At 42.6% G+C, this 19908-nt stretch overlaps 1 protein-coding gene across 4 annotated transcripts in view; it reads left to right on the forward strand.

The window, feature by feature from the left end:
- dennd1a (DENN/MADD domain containing 1A) overlaps positions 1-19908 on the forward strand; it is an 88693-nt gene that overhangs the window by 22223 nt on the left and 46562 nt on the right. For all 4 annotated transcript variants that reach the window (XR_013936962.1, XR_013936963.1, XM_080510602.1 and 1 more), the window contains exons 5-7: positions 14850-14969; positions 15283-15352; positions 15864-15944. Coding sequence is in view for 2 of the 4 variants with exons in the window: in XM_080510602.1 (XP_080366728.1) it covers positions 14850-14969; positions 15283-15352; positions 15864-15944 (271 nt within the window). In the remaining 2 variants the exon portion in view is untranslated. The remainder of the gene's footprint in view (positions 1-14849; positions 14970-15282; positions 15353-15863; positions 15945-19908) is intronic.

Consider the following 19908-nt stretch of genomic DNA (forward strand, 5'->3'; position numbering starts at 1 on the left):
CGATGCATTGTGCAGCCTACAGCCAATAGCAGCTCACTATGGGCGAGGGCAGCATACTCCTGAGGCCTGTACGACACACTGTCATCAACATATCCAGGATCTCTCTGTTTCCTGGCTTGACTGATCGAGATGCGCCATCCTGATGGCCGTTATTACGAAGCAAGTTATCAACTCCCTCGTTCAACGCAGACCTACGTGTGTGTTCACATGTAAAGGGCGGAGTTTGCAGCATCTGACCAATCACACACTGAGAACCCTGCAGATTAGTTTACGGATTACTGAAGTAGAAATGATTCTCTGAGAAAATGAAGAAACATCCAGCAGCTAAAAGCAACACTGGTACTGCATCCAAAGCCAGAACGTTCCTACTTGATAATGCGCAATTTCGTGTTGTTATATGATATTAATTCATGGACGAGCTAAATAGACTGCACTGCATGCTGATCACTCAGTTTCACTTTCTAACAGGAGAAATGTGTTGGGCTGAACTTCCTCACTGCTCCTCTTTTAGTTTATATTTTCCATGCACTTGTTTTGAGGTTGAGTTTCTCTTGTGTGACTTTTTTTTTTTTTTTACTTTCTTTTTATTTAATTTTTGAACAATTGCAGAACACAAGAACAAACATATCAAAGCAAATACAACAACAACAAAAAAAATATATAATTAAATTAAATTACAGGGGAAAATATTTCAAAACTCACAGGGTCACAAGTGTCTTTGTCAACATGTCTCTTCTCACTCAGTTGCATTTACATTGTCGCTGTTCTTATATATTGTCCATTTCTCCCATTTCTCCTCAAACTGGGATCTTTGTAATCTCAGCATGTGAGTCAAATTTTCCATTAACTGGATCTGCTCAACAGTCTGGGTCCATTGCTCCATCGTTGGAGGATCAGCTTGGTACCACTTCCTTGTTATAGTTTTTTTACAAGCCACTGTTAAAATTTTCAACAGGTACTTATCTTTACAGTGTACAGACTCAACTGAAAAATTGCACAGGTACAGTATATTGACATCCAACGGTATCTTATAGCCCAACATTTTTATTATTTCTGTGTTTATTATTTTCCAATACTCAGTTATTTTGAACACTTCCAGAATATATGGCTATGATTAACATTTACTGATCCACAGTTTCTCCAACATGGAAGAGGCTGCTTTAGATATTTACTTTTAACCCTAGGGGTAATAAAAAAACGGATGAGGTTTCTCCATGAGAACTCCCTCCATTTCTGAGAACAAGTGGTTGTTTGGTGGTTCTTCCACATATGGTGCCAATCATTACTTGATATTTCAGTAGTCAGTTCTGTTTCCCATTTAGTTTTTATATGTTCTGTTGAGTTTTTAGTATTCTCTAGAAGTGAATGGTAGAATTTGGATATGAGTCTCATCAACTTTCCTTTGTATGCTTCGTTTATCATTTTGATCATTGTGCTCTCATCCATGGAAGGAGTTTCCCTGATTTCTTTATTGTAATCTTCTCGCGCTTGTAAATATCGAAAAAAGTCACATCTGTCAAGACAAAATTCGTCCTTCATCTCTTCAAAACTCTTAAACGTCCCCTCCTTTTCTAAAACTTTCCATGTTGTGATTCCTTTTGATAGCCATTGTTTAAATCCCAGCTCCTGTTGAGCAGGTTTGAAACTGGTGTCATATGCGATCCATTTAAAAGTATTAATACCTTTTTGTAGTTTGAATTTTTTAATAACTTTGTACCATATGTCCAGTGTGAAGCTTGTTGTCGGGTCCATTTCATTTTTCAGCTTATTGTATTGTTCTCTATCTCCAATCAGAGTTTGTATTGGAATATTATTTATGGTTTTTTCTGTGTCTTTCCACTTTGCTGCATATATGGGATTACACCAGCAGTAAATATACCTCAGTTGAGCTGATATGTAATAATACTCTAGATTTGGGAGGGCCAATCCCCCCCTATCTTTCGGAAGTTGGAGGATTGTGTATTTAACTCTGGGCCTTTTCCCTCCCCATATAAATCTAGATATTTTCCTGTCCCATGTTAAAAATTGTATTCGGGGTATCTTCACTGGTAATGATTGGAATAAATAAAGTAACCTTGGCAAGACGTTCATTCTTACAATCTCTATTTTTGAACTAAAATCTAAAGGCAGTGTGTTCCATCTTTCAAGGTCTTTTTGGATTTCTATAGTGACGTCACAATAGTTTTTTACACATAATGTGTTTAAATTTTCTGTAACCATCACTCCTAAGTACTTTATTGCCTTCAGATTCCAATTAAATTTGTATCTATTCTGCATAGTCTTTGTTGGTAAATAGTTAAGTGCCAGTATTTGTGTTTTTTTGACATTTATTTTATATCCTGAGAAATTTCCATAAAGCTCCATAAGTTCCATTAGTGCAGGAATTGATTGGTTCGGCCGTTGAAGAAAACAGATAATGTCGTCTGCAAACAGTCCTATTTTATGATTTGTGTTTTTAATTTCTATTCCCTTGATTTCTTGTTTTTGTCGAATTGCCTGTGCTAAAGGTTCTATATATAGGGCAAACAATGTGGGGGACAAACAACAGCCTTGTCTAGTTGATCTCTCTAACAGGAATTTATCTGACAGATTACCATTTATTTAGATTCTTGCACTGGGGTTTTGGTACAATGTCTTTATACAATCCACTGACTTTGGATTAAAACCAAACCGTTTTAAAACTTGATATAAAAACTTCCAGTTAACGCAGTCAAACGCTTTCTCTGCATCGACACTTATTAATACTGGACTCATTTTTTGTTGTTTTGCTTCTTCTATCACATGTAGAGTTCTCCTAATATTATCCTGCGTCTGTCGCCCCTTTATAAACCCAGTTTCATCCTCGTCAACTAGATCGGCTATCAAATTATTAAGTCTCTTTGAAATAATAGATGTGTATAGTTTATAATCTATATTCAATATTGATATAGGATGGTAATTTTCACACAAGCTCCCATCTTTTCCTGGTTTCAATATGACTGATATGATAGCCTCTGCCCATGATAGTGGCATTTTATTATTTTTTAGTGTCCAATTAAATGAGGACTGGATGAGAGGTACCAATTCTTCCTTGAATGTCTTGTAAAACTCAGCAGGGTATCCGTCACTTCCTGGGCACTTATTGTTCTTCAATGATTTTTGGCCTCATTTATTTCTTCTCTAGTTATGATTGCAGTAAAAATATCATTTTGGGTTGTGCCAATTGAAGGCAAGTCCAGATCTTTTAGGAAAGTTTCTGTTTCATCTTCATTATCTAATGTGGGTTGAGTGTATAGCTCTTTATAATATTTTTTGAATACTCTTTCTATTTCCTCTGGTTTGTGTAGAATCTCTTTTGTTTGTGGGTCCCTCATCTTAAATATTGTTTGTTCCGTTTGCTGTTTTCGTATTCTTCTTGCTAGACATTTTGTTGCCCTCGGTCCTATTTCGTAGTATTTCTGTTTTAAAAATTTATTTTTCTTCTCAATCTCTTCCAATAGTAGTTCATTTATTCGTTTTCGTATATTTATTATATCCACTAATATATTTGGGTCATTTGTAGCCAGATGTTTCCTCTCCAGTTCTTTCAGATAATCAATTTGTGTTTTAAATTCCTTGGTTTTCCTTTTTTTTTATTGCTGAAGTGTAAGATATCAATTTACCTCTCAAAACTGTTTTCATTGCATCCCATAGAATAGCTGGGTTCACTTCTCCATTGTCGTTTTCTTCTAGATAGTTCTGTATTTCATGTTTTATCCAATCAGTTGTTTTTATATTGTTTAATATTCCTACATTTAGTCTCCACACCGTATTCCTTTTATTGTTTCCTATCTGTATTGTCAAATGTAAAGAGTTATGGTCAGATACGTCCGCTGTGCCAATTCTGCACTCCCTTATTTTGTGTATATCTTGTATGTTAACAAAGAAATAGTCAATCCTTGAATATATTTTGTGGCGTGCTGAGTAGAATGTGAATTCCTTTTCTTTTGGGTGTAGGTATCTCCAAATATCTATCATTCCCATTTCTTTTAGAACAACTTTAGTAAATCTTGATAGATGTGTGTTACTCCTCTTTTGGCTCGTTGTATCCAATTTTTGTTTAAGAATTATATTCAAATCTCCACCACAGATTAAGGTTCCTTCTGTTTCTACTGCTATTTTATTTAAAATAGCTTGCATAAAATCTGTTTTGCTATTGGGGGGTGAGTCTATGTTGACCAGTGTAACAATCTGGTCTTCAAGTTTTCCTTTAATTAACACATATCGACCTTTATTATCTCTTATCTCGTTAATCAGTTCAAATTTAACAGTATTCGATATCAGTATAATAACACCTCTTATTTTTTTATTAGCATAGGAACTATAATAAGCATTTTTGTAACCAAATGTCTTTAGCTTTTCATGTTCACTTCTGTCCAGATGGGTTTCTTGTAGGAATACTACATGGGCTTTTTCTTTCTTTATTCTTCTCATGACCTTTTCCCTTTTAACTGGTGTGTTTAGACCGTTCACATTCAGCGACATTAATGTGACATTATTGTATGCCAACTAGAAAAAAACATTTCCCCTGATATAAAACAACTTCAAAACATTTAACAAATAATAACAATGAACTTAGAACTTGCTTCCAATGGGGGAGAGTAAACCTTACCCTCCCATGGTCCCTGTTGGTGGGTGAAGAGTAAAACCCCACACGGGGTGGGGGCCCTTCCCTAGACTTGTAGGTACAGTGAGCTACACTAAGTCTGGATATGTCCAACATTAAAGAACGTGCTCTCATAGCCGGAGCAAAACACTTTAAACCACAAACATAATTTTTATCAGTATTTTTCTCCGTGATCATTTTAGATTTGTGGTCTTTATAACTCACTCATTGATCCTAGAAGGTGTGTGGAGTCTGTTTGGCCTTCAGCAGGAGTCAGTTAACCAGCTGGTAGTCCTGTAGTATTTCCCTCGCTCTCAGTGCGGTGCTCTGGCTGGAACGCTGCCGCGCCGCGCGGCTCCATCCCGGGGTCGTCCTCACATCAGTGCCGGTGGACTCGCTTCGGACGTCGACTTCGTATCCGCGTTCCTTCATGTCCACCGCTGCCTCTCTGGCTGACTCGTACGTACGAACTCCGCTGCTCCAGTGGATCCTCATCTTTGTTAGCGGTGTTTGGAAGCGGATGCCGTTTTCCTTTAACTTCTTTTTGATGTCGATGTATGATTTTCTCTTCAGGACAGTTTCAGTGGGGTAATCATGGTCAAACCACATACGTTTTTCACTGACTGTCACCTTCTTTTGCCAGGCTTTTTTAATAATAATTTCCTTTGTTTCATATTGTAAGAAGTTTATAACTACGGATCTCGGAGCATTACCTGGAGGAGGTTTCCTGCCGAGGGCTCGGTGAGCTCTTTGTACCTGTAGGGGCGTCCCCTCCGGCAGCTGGAGCTCAGTTGTCAACAGGTGGATGATGTATTTCGTCATGTCACTGCCTTCAACATCCTCAGGCAGGTTGAAGATTCTCATGTTATTTCTACGTGACCTTGTTTCTAGGTCAGTGACTTTCTCTCCCAACCTGCGGGAGAGCTTCTCCAGCTCCGTTAGCTTGTCCCCAGCCTCAGCGCTCCACTCCTCCAGCTCCGTCAGCTTGTCCCCAGCCTCAGCGCTCCACTCCTCCAGCTCCGTCAGCTTGTCCCCAGCCTCAGCGCTCCACTCCTCCAGCTCCGTCAGCTTGTCCCCAGCCTCAGCGCTCCACTCCTCCAGCTCCGTCAGCTTGTCCCCAGCCTCAGCGCTCCACTCCTCCAGCCCCTGATTGGCTCGTCTTTTGTGACTGCATCTCCGTTTTACTTTCATCCAGTTTTTTGTCCATTTCTTGTCAAAGCAGCCATCTCTTGCTTCAGCTCTTGCTTGAACGTGTTGAAGTTCTCCTGAAAGTCGTTTTTGAGGCTTTGTATGTCGCTGCGTATATTAGCCAGTCCTGCTAGCAGCGCTTCCTCGCCGTGTAAGGCCGCAGGTGTGGTTTTCTCCGGTCCGTCATTGTCGTTTTCTTCCATCGTGTCCGGTCTGATAGCTGATTCTTTCCCCTTCTGTTTGTGTTTGCCACCTTTCATGGCAAAGTTGTGTCGTCCAAATGTTGAGTTATAAAGGTAATAGTTTAGTTTCCCGACCGAGAGAGCTCTTAATTATGCGCCTGGTTGCATCAGCGTCTTACCGGAAGTCCTCTTGTGTGACTTTTTTGTGTTGGAAGATTCATTCATCGCTGTGATGGCATGAGTAGTTCTGCGTTCCATAAATTCATATTTGTGCAGTTCTGTCATTAACCTCATTATTACAGATCAACCCTCCTAGAGATAGACAGACTAGGAACAAGTCAAGTATAAAAACATTCTTGAAAGTCTCAGTGACCAGGATTTATTTTATCACGTCCAAAAGTTTGCTGTACATTTATTTCTCATCTCTCCGCTGCAGCTCCGTGCTGAACCTGCTCACCAATCACCATCAGTTAAGAATGGGCAGGTCATTTTCCAAGAGATCTGATTGGTCTGGAGGCGGAGCTCTGACTGTTTATCAAGAACATGTCCTGGTGTGTAGCAGGGTCGACAGTCAAGTTACCGGGGTGAGAAGTCAGTGAGCGTCATAGTACGGAAAACCCAGCGTTAATCCTTCAAGTTATCTCAGTAAGGCAAGTTTATTTACAGAGCACCATTCAAACACAGGGCAATTCACTGCTTTACAAAGAAATGAATTAAAGCTTTAGAAGAAATGAAAGAATTGAATTAAAACAAATTCCGAAGAAAAGTATAGCAAATAAGGTAAGAGTGTAAGATACATTTAATAAAGTAAGTAGAATAATTTTTTTTATTCAAAAGCCTGTGAAAATCGGAATGATTTAAGTCGTGATGTAAAAGAAGTGAGAGTGTCGGCAGTCTTCAGGTGTTCAGGACGTTTGTTCTCCAGGTGAGGAGGGAGGAACTAAAAACTGCTTCACCTTGTTTCTTCTGACGAGGAACACTGAGGGAACCTCTTCCTGAGGACCTCAGAGGTCTGGAGGGTCTACATTCTACAAGTCAATCTGAGGTTATTTAGGCCCAAGATTAACCCTTTCAAAGCTTTATAGACCAGAAGGAAGATTTTGACGTCAATCCATTGACACACAGGCAGCCAGTGGAGCGGGTGGAGCACAGAGGTAATGTGCTCCACCCGCTGTATGGTGGTGTAATGTGCTCCACCCTCAGTGTGTTGGTGTAATGTGCCCCACCCTCAGTGTGTTGGTGTAATGTGCTCCACCCTCAGTGTGTTGGTGTAATGTGCCCCACCCTCAGTGTGTTGGTGTAATGTGCCCCACCCTCAGTGTGTTGGTGTAATGTGCTCCACCCTCAGTGTGTTGGTGTAATGTGCTCCACCCTCAGTGTGTTGGTGTAATGTGCCCCACCCTCAGTGTGTTGGTGTAATGTGCCCCACCCTCAGTGTGTTGGTGTAATGTGCCCCACCCTCAGCGTGTTGGTGTAATGTGCTCCATCCTCAGTGTGTTGGTGTAATGTGCTCCACCCTCAGTGTGTTGGTGTAATGTGCCCCACCCTCAGCGTGTTGGTGTAATGTGCTCCACCCTCAGTGTGTTGGTGTAATGTGCTCCACCCTCAGTGTGTTGGTGTAATGTGCCCCACCCTCAGTGTGTTGGTGTAATGTGCTCCACCCTCAGTGTGTTGGTGTAATGTGCTCCACCCTCAGTGTGTTGGTGTAATGTGCTCCATCCTCAGTGTGTTGGTGTCGTGTGCTCCACCCTCAGTGTGTTGGTGTAATGTGCCCCACCCTCAGTGTGTTGGTGTAATGTGCCCCACCCTCAGTGTGTTGGTGTAATGTGCTCCATCCTCAGTGTGTTGGTGTAATGTGCTCCACCCTCAGTGTGTTGGTGTAATGTGCCCCACCCTCAGTGTGTTGGTAAGGACTGAGCATTCTGGAAGAGCTGCAGCTGTCTGACAGATTTTTTTACTGTGACCTGTAAACACAGGTTACAATAATTCAACCCAAAAAGGGGGCGTGGTCATTCACTGACACTAACATATAGAGCTGTGTGTCGTCTGCGTAATTATGATAAGAGATGTTGTAAGGTTCCTGATCTGAGCCAGTGCGAGCATGTAGATGATAAATAAAAGGGTCCAAGGATTGAACCTGGAGGCACCCCACCAATGATTTAATCTGCTCAGATTCAGAATTAGCTATTGACAGAACAGTCGCCATCTTGCAGTAGGATTTAAACCAACTTAATGCAGTGGCAGAAATTCCCAGCCATTGTTCCAGTGGGTCCAGCAGGATGTTGTGGTCAACCGTGTCCAAAGCAGCACTAAGTAACAGTAAAAAGAGCTGTTTCACTGGTTTGACCTCAATTCAGATGGAAAACATTGATCTCATTGTTTCGTGCCATCCAAGCATTCAGTTGGCTGGTCCGTGTTCTCACCATTTCACTCACATGTCATGATGAGCATGGACCTTCGATTTTCTTCACCTGTGCCTTAACCAGTCTATTATTTCTCCATGGGGCTTTTCTCCTAGGACATACTACATACAGGGATTTCTTACATAAATAAGGATTACTAGGTACCATTTATGCTGTGGTTGGCAGCTTGGCTATCAATAATGATGAATAATTCTCGAAGATAGTTATCAATTATGTTATTGAAATCTGATCTGTATCAGATTACCTCGGAGCACCACCTGTCTTAACAGAAAATTATATCATGGCTTATGACCAATCAAGATGATTACAAAAATGACACAAAGTAGCTTTATATAGCACATTCAATGACAATATTAACTGTTTTTCAGATTCTAAATAAAAAGAAAATTGGGATTGGGTGATATGGCCTCAAATCAATATAAGTGTTGGGATTTTCATACCTCATAAGGATGACTCGGTAGCATTTATGTTGTGCGGTTCACCCATGGGGTACCATCTATGTTGCATTTGGCTATCAATAATGATTAAGAATTCTCAAAGATAGTTATTAATTATGTTGTTGAAATGTAACCTGATCTGTATCAGATACCTCGGAGCTCCACCTGTCTTAACAGGAAATGATAGCCAATTCAGTTTTATCAGTCATAAGATTTACTAAACAGTTCATCAGGAATTTGAATTAATAGTTAAATTAATTACAATTACCCGAGAAATGAACAAACTTTGTGTGGTCTTGTGAGATCCCCACAGTAGCAATGATGTTTATAACTTTAGAGCTAAAGCTTTACAAGGTGGTTGATAGAAGCTGCAGGCAGAGCTGCATGCTCGTGAATGTCTGGGTGAAGACTTGCCGTGTGTTTTCATCAATGTGACATTTTATGTTTAAAAACTCAGAATCGCTTCATTGATTCCTGGAGAAATTCTTTATCAATGCAGCACCGACGGAATGTTTCCAGTTCTATCACAACACAAATGATTGGGACTATTTTCAGGGAGTTTAGCGTGGAGTAGGAAGCAGCTTCACAGAGGTGTGAATCTCCGTGACCGTGGAGGACCAAGCTGTTTTGATGCCGCAGTCTCAGGACGACTGCTCTCCTCAGCGAGCTGACTTTTTAAAATGGTGACGTCTGGCGGCAGAGCGTCCGCCTCGCTATACAACGGCGTTGCAAACATCCACGTTGATGTGTTGCTTTGTGGTGTTTTGAGCGTAAAATACGTTCAAACAGCGACGTGTTGTCATGAAAATTTGGTTAGCTGCAATGCTACTTCGCTAGTAGATCAGCCTGCAGAGAAACACTGGTGTCGTCATTGCAGTAACGGTGAAGCACAGAAGAGGCTTCATGGATCAGAAATCTGCGCAGGTTGAATTGGAAAGTCTGGCCACGGACTGGCCATCGGAAATATGTACTGGTCTGTAGAAATATGTACTGGTCTGTAGAAATATGTACTTGTCTCGGACTGGCGTTAAGATTGACCCCTGTATACATACAGCAGACAGCAGTTTGCTAACGTCATGAAAAACGTTTGCATTGTATTTGTGTGGTCTGTAGATGGTTCCTAATATTACCCCACAGGGTCTGGAGATGGTTCCTAATATTACCCCACAGGGTCTGTAGGTTCCTAATTACCCCGGTTCCACCGCACACAAGTGCCGGGACGGAGCGGTACGGAGCGGTACGGAATAGAGACCCCGACCGAAATTTTGGGTCGCGTTTCCACTGCAGAGAGGGGCTTAAAAAGTGGGCGGGGCTTAAGAGCTCCACAAAAATGTGACATTATAACGGAAAATAAAGTCGTCAGAACTAGATCTTGTGAATCCTCTGTTTTTGTTTAAATTCTCCACTTTGCACTGTTATTTTTTGCAGCGGAAAAAAAAAAGTTACTTTTTGCAGCAGTCATTTTTTGCAGCGGAGAGCTGCAGCGCAACTTCCGTGTTTGTTGTGAGAGAGCGAGCGCTCGGCCACTTGCCGGCGACTTGGAGCGACGTGCCCCGCACTCCAGTGCTCGGGTGCGGGGCAAGTGACCGGAGCGTTCCTCCCGGTTGTCTGAGGCACAGACACCGGAGTCTGAGCTTTCTGCTCAAACGCAGGAGCAGCCGCTCCACTCCGGCAGCTCAGTGTTGGAACACGGCGGCTCCGAGCTCCGAGCTCCTTTTCATCGCTGCCGCGGTGCGTCCCCGCGATATAGCGCCATTGACCGCGATAAAGCGCCACTGACCGCAGCTGAACAGAACGCTGACCGCCTCTGGGAAGCGGAGCTGCCGAAGCGCGGTCAGCGCCGGAGACGAAAGCTCCAGACTCCCGTGTCTCGGACGTACATCCACGCCACGGCGAGCGCTATGCTGCAAACAGGAAACTCCAACGTGATACAAAGTCCCTCCCCCCGGTCTCCCCCTGCCTCAAGTCGCTGTTTCACCACAAACACTAAAGTTGAGCAGCAAAGAAAAGAAAAGGAAAATAAAAACAACCAGAGCAAAGTGACCACACTGACAGAGGCTTCGTCCAGCCGACACATTAAAATATTGAGGGCGTGTCGTAAATCACTGACCACTCAGCAGACAGCAGCTCAAACTCGGACCCGTTCCATGGTCCTGGTACCCCAACGGAAGGGGAGCGGAAAAGCGGTCGCCTTTGGAGCGGTCTGGAGCGGTTTAGACCGCATTCCTGTCGTGACACGCGAACCGGAGTGGTTTAGACCGGTCTAGGCCGGCACTTTTTGTGCGGTGGAAACGGGGCTAAAATTGGCCCACAGGGTCTGGAGATGGTTCCTAATATTGCCCCACAGGAAGAGTCACCTGACGCTCAACATGTTCAAAAGAGTCAAACTTTCCATTCGACAGCTATACAGCAGTATTGGTACGTATCATTATACAAAGAAGCTCCTCCACCTCCTTTCTTCAACGCTCTGACCTCACTGATAAACCTGAAGGGTGGAGGAGCTGATTGAATGACACTGTTGTTTTCATTTAACCAAGTTTCTATTAAAAACATGAAATCTATTTTTTCCTCAGTAATAAGATCATTAACCTCCAAGGACCTTGCGTCCACATATGTGGACTTCACATTTTCACTTGTCTAGACCACAATACTACATTTTGCCTACAAGGTCCTGGTGTCCACTTCTCTGGACATCACACTGCCACTTGATGGTGGAATAAGAGTAGAACACATTATAGGTTAGATTCAAGATGGTTGACAACACACCTAGAAGTTTAGCCGGCCACTCCCGATACAAAAGTTGACCAGGTAAAAAATTTAAAGAAATGTCATGGCTGATTCTTGTTCAGATGTATTTGTAAGTGTTCAATGTCCGTTATTGAAGTGAAATTTGACAAAAGTTTGTAACTATAACAACTCACCATGCTGTTAAACTTGATGTACACGTATGTGGACAGGAGGACTTAGTTCTGATAGTTTGGTTGAACATGTCCACAAATGTGGACAAAGGGATTGAGTTTTGAAATCGTATTTTGGGATGATTTGGGTAGAAATAAATAGTTTACTACAGTACAAGCAGATATGGTATGCTTTATTAATACATTTACATTGATTTTTATTAGATTTTTGATTGCTCCAATGCTATATCACTGGCCAGAAGTTGAGACTCAATCAACACGTCAACTAATGAAATCTAGAATTTTTTTGGTGCTTCTATTTTGATGTCTTGTGTCCAGTGTCCTGCAGTCAGGATGTATTGGTCCAGTGCTTTGAGAATTCCTGCCATCACAGAAAAGTTCACACATGACAGATTTTTCAGACTGAGGAAATCACTAAAAGTGGTCATTGATGATGATGTTCCAGATGTTCTGAAAGGGTGTGATAAATTCTGGAAAGTGAGGCCTTTTCTGAACTGCATCCTGAAAGGTTGCAGTTCAGGCTCCCCACCATGTGTTTCTATTGACGAGCAGATGATTCCATTCACAGGAGCTTGTCCATGGTGACAATATCTGCCAATGATGGGACAAGAAACTGAAAAGATATGTGACCATCTCGTGACCAAGAATTATCCATGAATACAACTCCAGATGGGTGGAGTTGACCTTGTCGATAGAATGATGAGCGATGATGAAGAGCACCGCCACCAAGTCAGCCTGGGGCGAGGGAGGGGGAGGGAGAGGGAGAGAGGGGGAGAGAGGGAGAGAGAGAGACGCGAAGCATCACCATCTGACCAGTCAGCGGTCAGATGGGCCGGCAGGCAGTTGTTTACAGGTAGAGAGTAGAGAGAGAGAGATGGCATTTAAACGCCAATACAATAATAATAGTAATAATTATTATTATTATTATGCTATTGGAAGGGGGCCCCCAAAATAGAATCCTGCTTAGGGCCCCCACTTGTCCAGGGTGTTATGAATCCCACTGGGTTCACACTGAGGCTGACACACAACTGTGGTCATGTTAGAGAGTGGAACCGTATGTCTGTTCTTACTGATATGGCTTTGGACCACGCCGCCCGCTACTTGAGATCACTGGTCTGTTAAAAAAAGCAGCAGGGGGTCTCTCTCATACAGATGTGATTGGGGAAAGCAAGGGGGGTTGGTGGGTCCTGGACTGTGGCAGAGAGGCAGGTTGATCTGGGTCACAGAAACAGTGGATCCTGAGTCACTGTTGGCGCCAGTGTCCTTGATGGTTCTGGTCATGCCCCCGTTTGAAGGTGTTATCCCAAGGGCCTGACGTATGTTGGCGCCCAGCAGGCTGGATCCAGTGATACTGGGATGAACCCATCCGGTTTGAAGTGGTCCTTACAGTTCCAGAACAGGTTGAAGTTGTCGATGAACATCATCCCACTGCATGTTGTACTCATGTTGAAGTCAGCCATGTATTCAGGGCTGAAAGGTGAGAGAAAGATTCAATTCCTGTTCCCAGGGTTGGAATGGGGCCTGAAACGGCAACATGTTTGGGCTCGAACTCCTTCAGAGTCTCCATTAGCAGTGAAAAGTCATGTTTCAGGACCTGAGAACCAGTCTTGCTCTGCAGTATGTGGAAGGAGCGAGCATGGATGAGGATGTTCATGTGGCTGGGATGTGCAGACCAAACAGTGGCTCAAATCGCTGTCAGCTCCTGCATTGTTGTGGGCCACACTGACATTTTCAGTCTTTTCCATTATGACTTGCCTGGTGACGGAGTCTCCAATCAATAGAGTGTCCAGCTGGTCCAGACTTGACAGGTTTCTTTAGGTTTCTCGCCCTTGGTTTAGCTGTGGTTTTGGGGTTATTTCTGCGAACCTGTTTGTGTTTCCTGCTTGTTGTGTGATGATCCTGGCTGGTCCGTGTTATCACACATTTCACTCAGAGCCAGGGGACCATACCTGTTCTGCAGAGCAATTTTAGCTGGAGGGATGAGTGTCGGAGGCCTCTTGGTTGTTTTCTTACTGGGCTTGCCTCTGTACAACATCAAGCACAACATCAGACCAGGTCTGGGCTGGGCTTGGCTGGAGCCTTAGGTCTAACTCCGATGCGGGTCCAGTAAGAAATGTTGAAATTGTTCGACTTTGGAGCCTCAGCAGCTGTTTCGGTCACATTAGGACAAATCAGCATCAGATGTATTCCCATGCAGAACAATGTGTGACTGTTCAGAGACATTTCCTCCAGGTACAATAGCTACGAGCAGTTATAACAGAGTTTGAACCGATTTAATAAAGTACTCACTTTCACATATTTCACGCAGCAATTCAATCTTCTGTTCAAGCCTCTTCACCTTATCAGCAGGTTTCTCACAGGCCTTCAGCTGGATGACATTGTTTTGCTGGACTGTTTGTAGGATTCCTCTGGATGCTGGTTGAGAGAAAAAAGTTTTGTTTCTCTTATCAGCTTTTGGAACAAGTAAACACAAAAGTATTTCTTTAAAATTCTGTCGTGTGTAAAAGAAGGGAGAAAGAAAAGAAGAAGAAAAAAGATTAGGGGGAAAAAAGGACAACAGCAAAGCGTGTCTGGGAAAGCCAAGAGGACACGTCTGCACAGTAGTGAGGCCGGAAGAAAATCAGAGAAAACCCAGCGTCAGTCATCACAGCCCATTGATTATATTGAAGATAAACACAGGTTTTATCTCTATATATGATAAGTATTTTCAGTACCAGAGACCTGTTTTTTGTTTTGTGATGTCTAAAAAAAATAAAATCCATAATTGTTAAACATTTAGAAGTTTGCAGAATTTATAGCAAAGTATTGTGAACATTGTTCTTGAAATAAAATGCTTGTATTCAGATCCATTTGAAGACTTTAACGGCTATATTGGTTTTTAAAGGCTGCTGAAGTCGAGTCTTTTTGTACAAGAATAAAACAAGTGAATGTCAGGTGGCAAACATTGAACTCTCCAACTCGTCTCTAATGCTAACCCACTTTGATTAGATTTCTGAACTAAATATCATTTGTTTTGTTGCTTCCATTATGCGCTTTCTGTGAATGTGTTATAGAGCTGAACTTCTCTTACCCTGCAGCCTCACAGTCAACCAGGTTGGGCAGAATTTCACGTTTGTGTTGACTGACATTCAAAGTAAACAGCGATTTGGCTTCTGCCGCCTCTCGTCAGGGGCTCACACCTGTTACTGCATCCTCAGGTGAGTCTCATTCATTTCCTCTGCAATTCTTACATGTAGAGCAGGGGTGTCCAACCTTGGTCCTCCAGAGTCCTGCATGTTTTTGCTCTCTCCCATTTGGAACACACCCGATTGCAATGAGGGGCTCGTTTGCGTTATTGGGCTTTTCCACAGCCTTCGTGATGACATCATTAGATTCAGGTATGCTGAAGCAGAGACGGAGCTAAAACATGCAGGACAGGGGCCCTCGAGGGACAAAAGTGAATATCTGGGTCTGCAAATATACACAATGGATGTTAAATATGTAATACATGGAAGTTGTTAATTGTTTCAGCTACCTGCCCTGGTTTGAAGTCTTCTACAAGCTGCTGAATATCCTGGCAGATTACAGAGTTAAAGGCCAGGTAAACCCTCATCCTACCTTCACATTTTCTGCTTCTCGAGTTTTTTTCAACGCTTTGTGTCTCATCTACATGAGCCAAGACAATCTTTTTTCTCCCCAGGGTTGTCAAAACAAATTGTGTCCACACGTCACTATGAACACGGCTCAGCATGAGCCTTCAGGGCCTGTAGTACACCTGCCAGGCCTTTAGGGTTCATCATCACGGACTGCCGTGGGGGGTGATGGCATAATTTTTCCACAGATGATCGTCTTTGTCGTGTGCACCTCACAGCCGAGCCAGACTGTTAGAATTTCCCCGCTCTGGGAGCCGTGTTCAAAAACCCCAGTTTTCAGGCTTCAAAGACATCGCCTTGTGTGGATGATGGGTCAAAAACGGCTCTTTTACATGAACCGCCATTGGCATGTGGAGTTGTATCACCACAGTTTCACATGTGGAGATTGTAGAGATTTTTCCCACACAGCAGCAGCCTCCTTACAATAAACCTGGGTTTGGATGTTGTGGTTGTTTTCAGGAGAGCCAGTGGGAGGAGCTCCTGGTGTCCCTGCATACTCTCCCCATCCCTGATCCTGGACTCCCGGTTCACCTCGGTGTGGTCAGTTTCCAGTCTTCATATCATATTTGACACACTACATGTATATTATTTTGATTTGTCTTGAGACAGAATTTATAATATATGGCACATACCATCTGTGACCACTGGATGTCACTGTATGACACCAGAAAGCTGCTACTGTACCACAGAAAAGCCATCATCATTACAAAGCAAGAAAACTTTCCAAAAATAAAAATCTACGCAGTAGAATTAAAAACAAGAGTTTGAAAAAATGCAGGGGGAAAAATCAAGAATTTACTGGATTCAATTAATTGAGCTGCTGTTCTTGAGGCATAATTTTAGCATTTCCAGATGACACAATAAAGAGAAAATGTGGCTACTGTTTGGGTACAAAAATAAACAACCTTATCTTCATTTTGTTTTAAAAGATAAAAGCATCAAAGGACAACCCGTGTATAGGCCTGTCACGACAGCTGGACGATAAATTGTTCCTGAAATGATTGCGATAAATGATAATATTGCCATTTTTATACCATTTTTCCACTAATATAATAATAATCATGGTATAATAATGCAAGTTCACCTTTTTAAAGATAAATAAACTTTTATTTCTTAAGAATATTTAAAATTGGAATTCTATCATGAAAAAAGACATTGTAAATATCCCAAATAAATAATCAAAACAACCAAAAACCATCAATATAATGAACGGTCAGTCTCTGTAACAAAAATTGCACTTGAATAAAAACCACACCCAACTGAAACAATTAATAAAGGATAAAGTCTCTGTCAACAAAATTGCACTTCAATATATATTAAACATTAGGCTTATGCATTAAGATATTTTAACAAGTAAAACTCTCAATCCAGTGAGGACATTTGTAAACGGAAAGTGCACTTGAATCAAAACTGTTCTATCTTTAAAACCTCAGAATCACTTAATTAATTCCTGGGGAAATTATTTAGCAACGCAGCACAAACAGCAAATTTTCCAGCTCGAGTGCTTGACAAATGGTGGAGCCTATTTTCAGTGAGTTTAGAGTGGAGCAGCTTCACAGAGGAGTGAATCTCCTGCTTCAGCGCGGAGGAGCTGCAATTCATTGTTTTGACGTCGGAGCCGTTCTCCTTGGCGAGCTGGAGTTTTAAAACGGTGGCGTCGAGTGGCAGAGCGCCTCGCTGTACAACGGCTTTGTGAATATCCACATCGATACGTTGCCGTGTTTTGAGTGTAAAATACGTCCAAACAGCGACATGTTGTCATGAAAAGTCAGATGGCTGCAGTGCTAGCTTCCCTCGCATCCTTGCTGCGAACTGTGGAACGGATTTCCTGACTCATTGCTCCACGAAATAAATGAAAAATGTGTACATGAGACCAGTTGTAAGAGGATATTAACCGGACCAAGGGCATTGGCATCGGTAATGACCAAGTGTGTTTGGCGATCACTGCTCTCCTCACGGGACTCTCATGCTGCACTCCAGGTGTGCCAGGTGCCTCACCTCCCCACACCAGAGTGAGTGACAGAGGGTTCCCTCCTCATGACGCCAAGGAACTGACAGGAGTCAGTGGAGACGGATGCAGTGACGTTCACTCATGACCTTTGGTCCATGAAAAAGTCTTGAGCCTGGCAAACTTATCTAGCCCATTTTTATTTCTCGTACAATTCATTGATTTATTGATTTTCACGACAGGCCTCCTCGTGTATGTTTCTTCTCCACTACATGATGTATATATTGGTGAGCCACAACATTATGACCAACTGCTGTATATGGTGCAGTTCTGTCAATTGGCTGCTTATCCTGAAACCTCACGAGTTCTATGGCACCTTAAAAGGTCTGCTGTTGTGTCTGGACCAGACATTGAGAGACGTTGGCAGCAGATTCTCTAAGTCTCAGCATGAAGGTGATCTCTACGGATCACCACAGGAATGTGGAAGTGTGGCTCGATGTTTTCCAACCTTCTTTGAGCCACGGCACAGTTTTCAGATTTTAAATATCATGGCTTATGACCAATCAAGATGATTACAAAAATGACACAAAGTAGCTTTATATAGCACATTCAATGACAATATTAACTGTTTTTCAGATTCTAAATAAAAAGAAAATTGGGATTGGGTGATATGGCCTCAAATCAATATAAGTGTTGGGATTTTCATACCTCATAAGGATGACTCGGTAGCATTGATGTTGTGCGGTTCACCCATGGGGTACCATCTATGTTGCATTTGGCTATCAATAATGATTAAGAATTCTCAAAGATAGTTATTAATTATGTTGTTGAAATGTAACCTGATCTGTATCAGATACCTCGGAGCTCCACCTGTCTTAACAGGAAATGATAGCCAATTCAGTTCTATCAGTCATAAGATTTACTAAACAGTTAATTAGGAATTCAAATTATTATTTTAATAAATTAGAATGACCACATTTAACAGTAAAGCTTGAAGCATTTTGAAGGACATGTCATACACCTTTGTGCACCAGCAAGGATGATTCCAAATATTATATTAATTTACAATGAAAGCAGATAATACAGATTCTAACTGTGTGTGTGTGTGTGTGTGTGTGTGTGTGTGTGTGTGTGTGTGTGTGTGTGTGTGTGTGTGTGTGTGTGTGTGTGTGTGTGTGTGTGTGAGTGTGAGTGTGAGTGTGAGTGTGATTGTGTGTGATTGTGAGTTACCAAGTTAGTAAAGCAAAGATTAGCATGCAGACCCTGTGTCTGTGGCAGAGCTAACGTTGGTTTACAGGTTAACTGCTCCTAATATCATTCTCTATAGAACTCAATCAGTGTAACAGAATCAACACATCTTCATAAAGTTAAACAGTTCTATCATAGCATCAGGTTTAACTAATCTCAGGTAAAGCCCAGTTGTTCCCACTTCCTTGAAGGAGTTCAGTTGTTGTCCTGCTGGAGGGAAGCTGGTGTCTTCTCCTGTAGTTAGCACCTCCTGCTAACTGTGGTTGCTGGTTCTGCAGGCTGAGGAGAAGAAGATGAAGTTGATGTTTCAGGAGTCCTTCTTTGCAGCTCCTGGTTGTTCCTTTTGTCCAGACTGAGGAGCTGGTCGCTCAGGTCTGTGATGGTTTTCCTGGTTGATGGGAGATCAGACTCTGGGTGCTGGTCTCTGGATCAGGGGAAGGTCTGAACCTCGTGGTGGGTCAGCAGAGGAGTTAAGGAGTTGAGGCCTTTGGTTGCAGGTCTCTGGTGTTAGCTGGATGCTAACGCTGGGTGAGTTGCTGCCGGGCAGGAGCAAAGCTTTTTGAGAGAATCTCTCCAAATGCCTTTGATGAAGGTTAGGGGATTGGAAGGTGTGGAGCCCGGGGGCCTCACCCAGTTGGTGACTGGCTGAGTGCATGAAGGAAGGAGGGTTTCCATAGGACTGCAGTGTCTGCAGGACCCCCTACGGTGAGATGCTTAGGGACAAATGAAGATTGTTTTTCATTAGGAATGAACCAACTTACTGGCTTGTGAGAGCCCAACAACTTTTGTTAGCTTGTGGGTTTAATATTAGCATGAATGTATCATGTGACCGAGACAAGCGTGAGTCATAGATGGATGTAATGCAGAGATTTGTGTAATTTTTCAAAATAATTTGGATAATAAATACAATGGAAATAACCTAAGTTAGTTGTTCTTTCTGTGCTAAATGACCTGGGGATTGGGGGGGCTGCTCTATACAGCACACTGCAACAATCATGAGAACCCTGGCAATCAGTGTCGACTGGTCAAGAGGGAGCAAGAGGAATTGTAGCTGTATTTGCTTCATTTTATACAGACAATCCTCAATAAAAGAGAGGATTTCTTGATTCCTCTCTCTCTAGTTGTGTGTGTGTGTGTGTGTGTGTGTGTGTGTGTGTGTGTGTGTGTGTGTGTGTGTGTGTGTGTGTGTGTGTGTGTGTGTGTGTGTGTGTGTGTGTGTGTGTGTGTGTGTGTGTGTGTGTGTGAGCAGCTTGGGGCGATGAGGAAAGTCGCCCTCTGGAGGCGGGGCTTAGTCGTGACCTCACCAAT

The sequence above is a fragment of the Blennius ocellaris genome, assembly GCF_963422515.1.
Source record: "Blennius ocellaris genome assembly, chromosome: 15".
Taxonomy (NCBI): Eukaryota; Metazoa; Chordata; class Actinopteri; order Blenniiformes; family Blenniidae; genus Blennius; species Blennius ocellaris.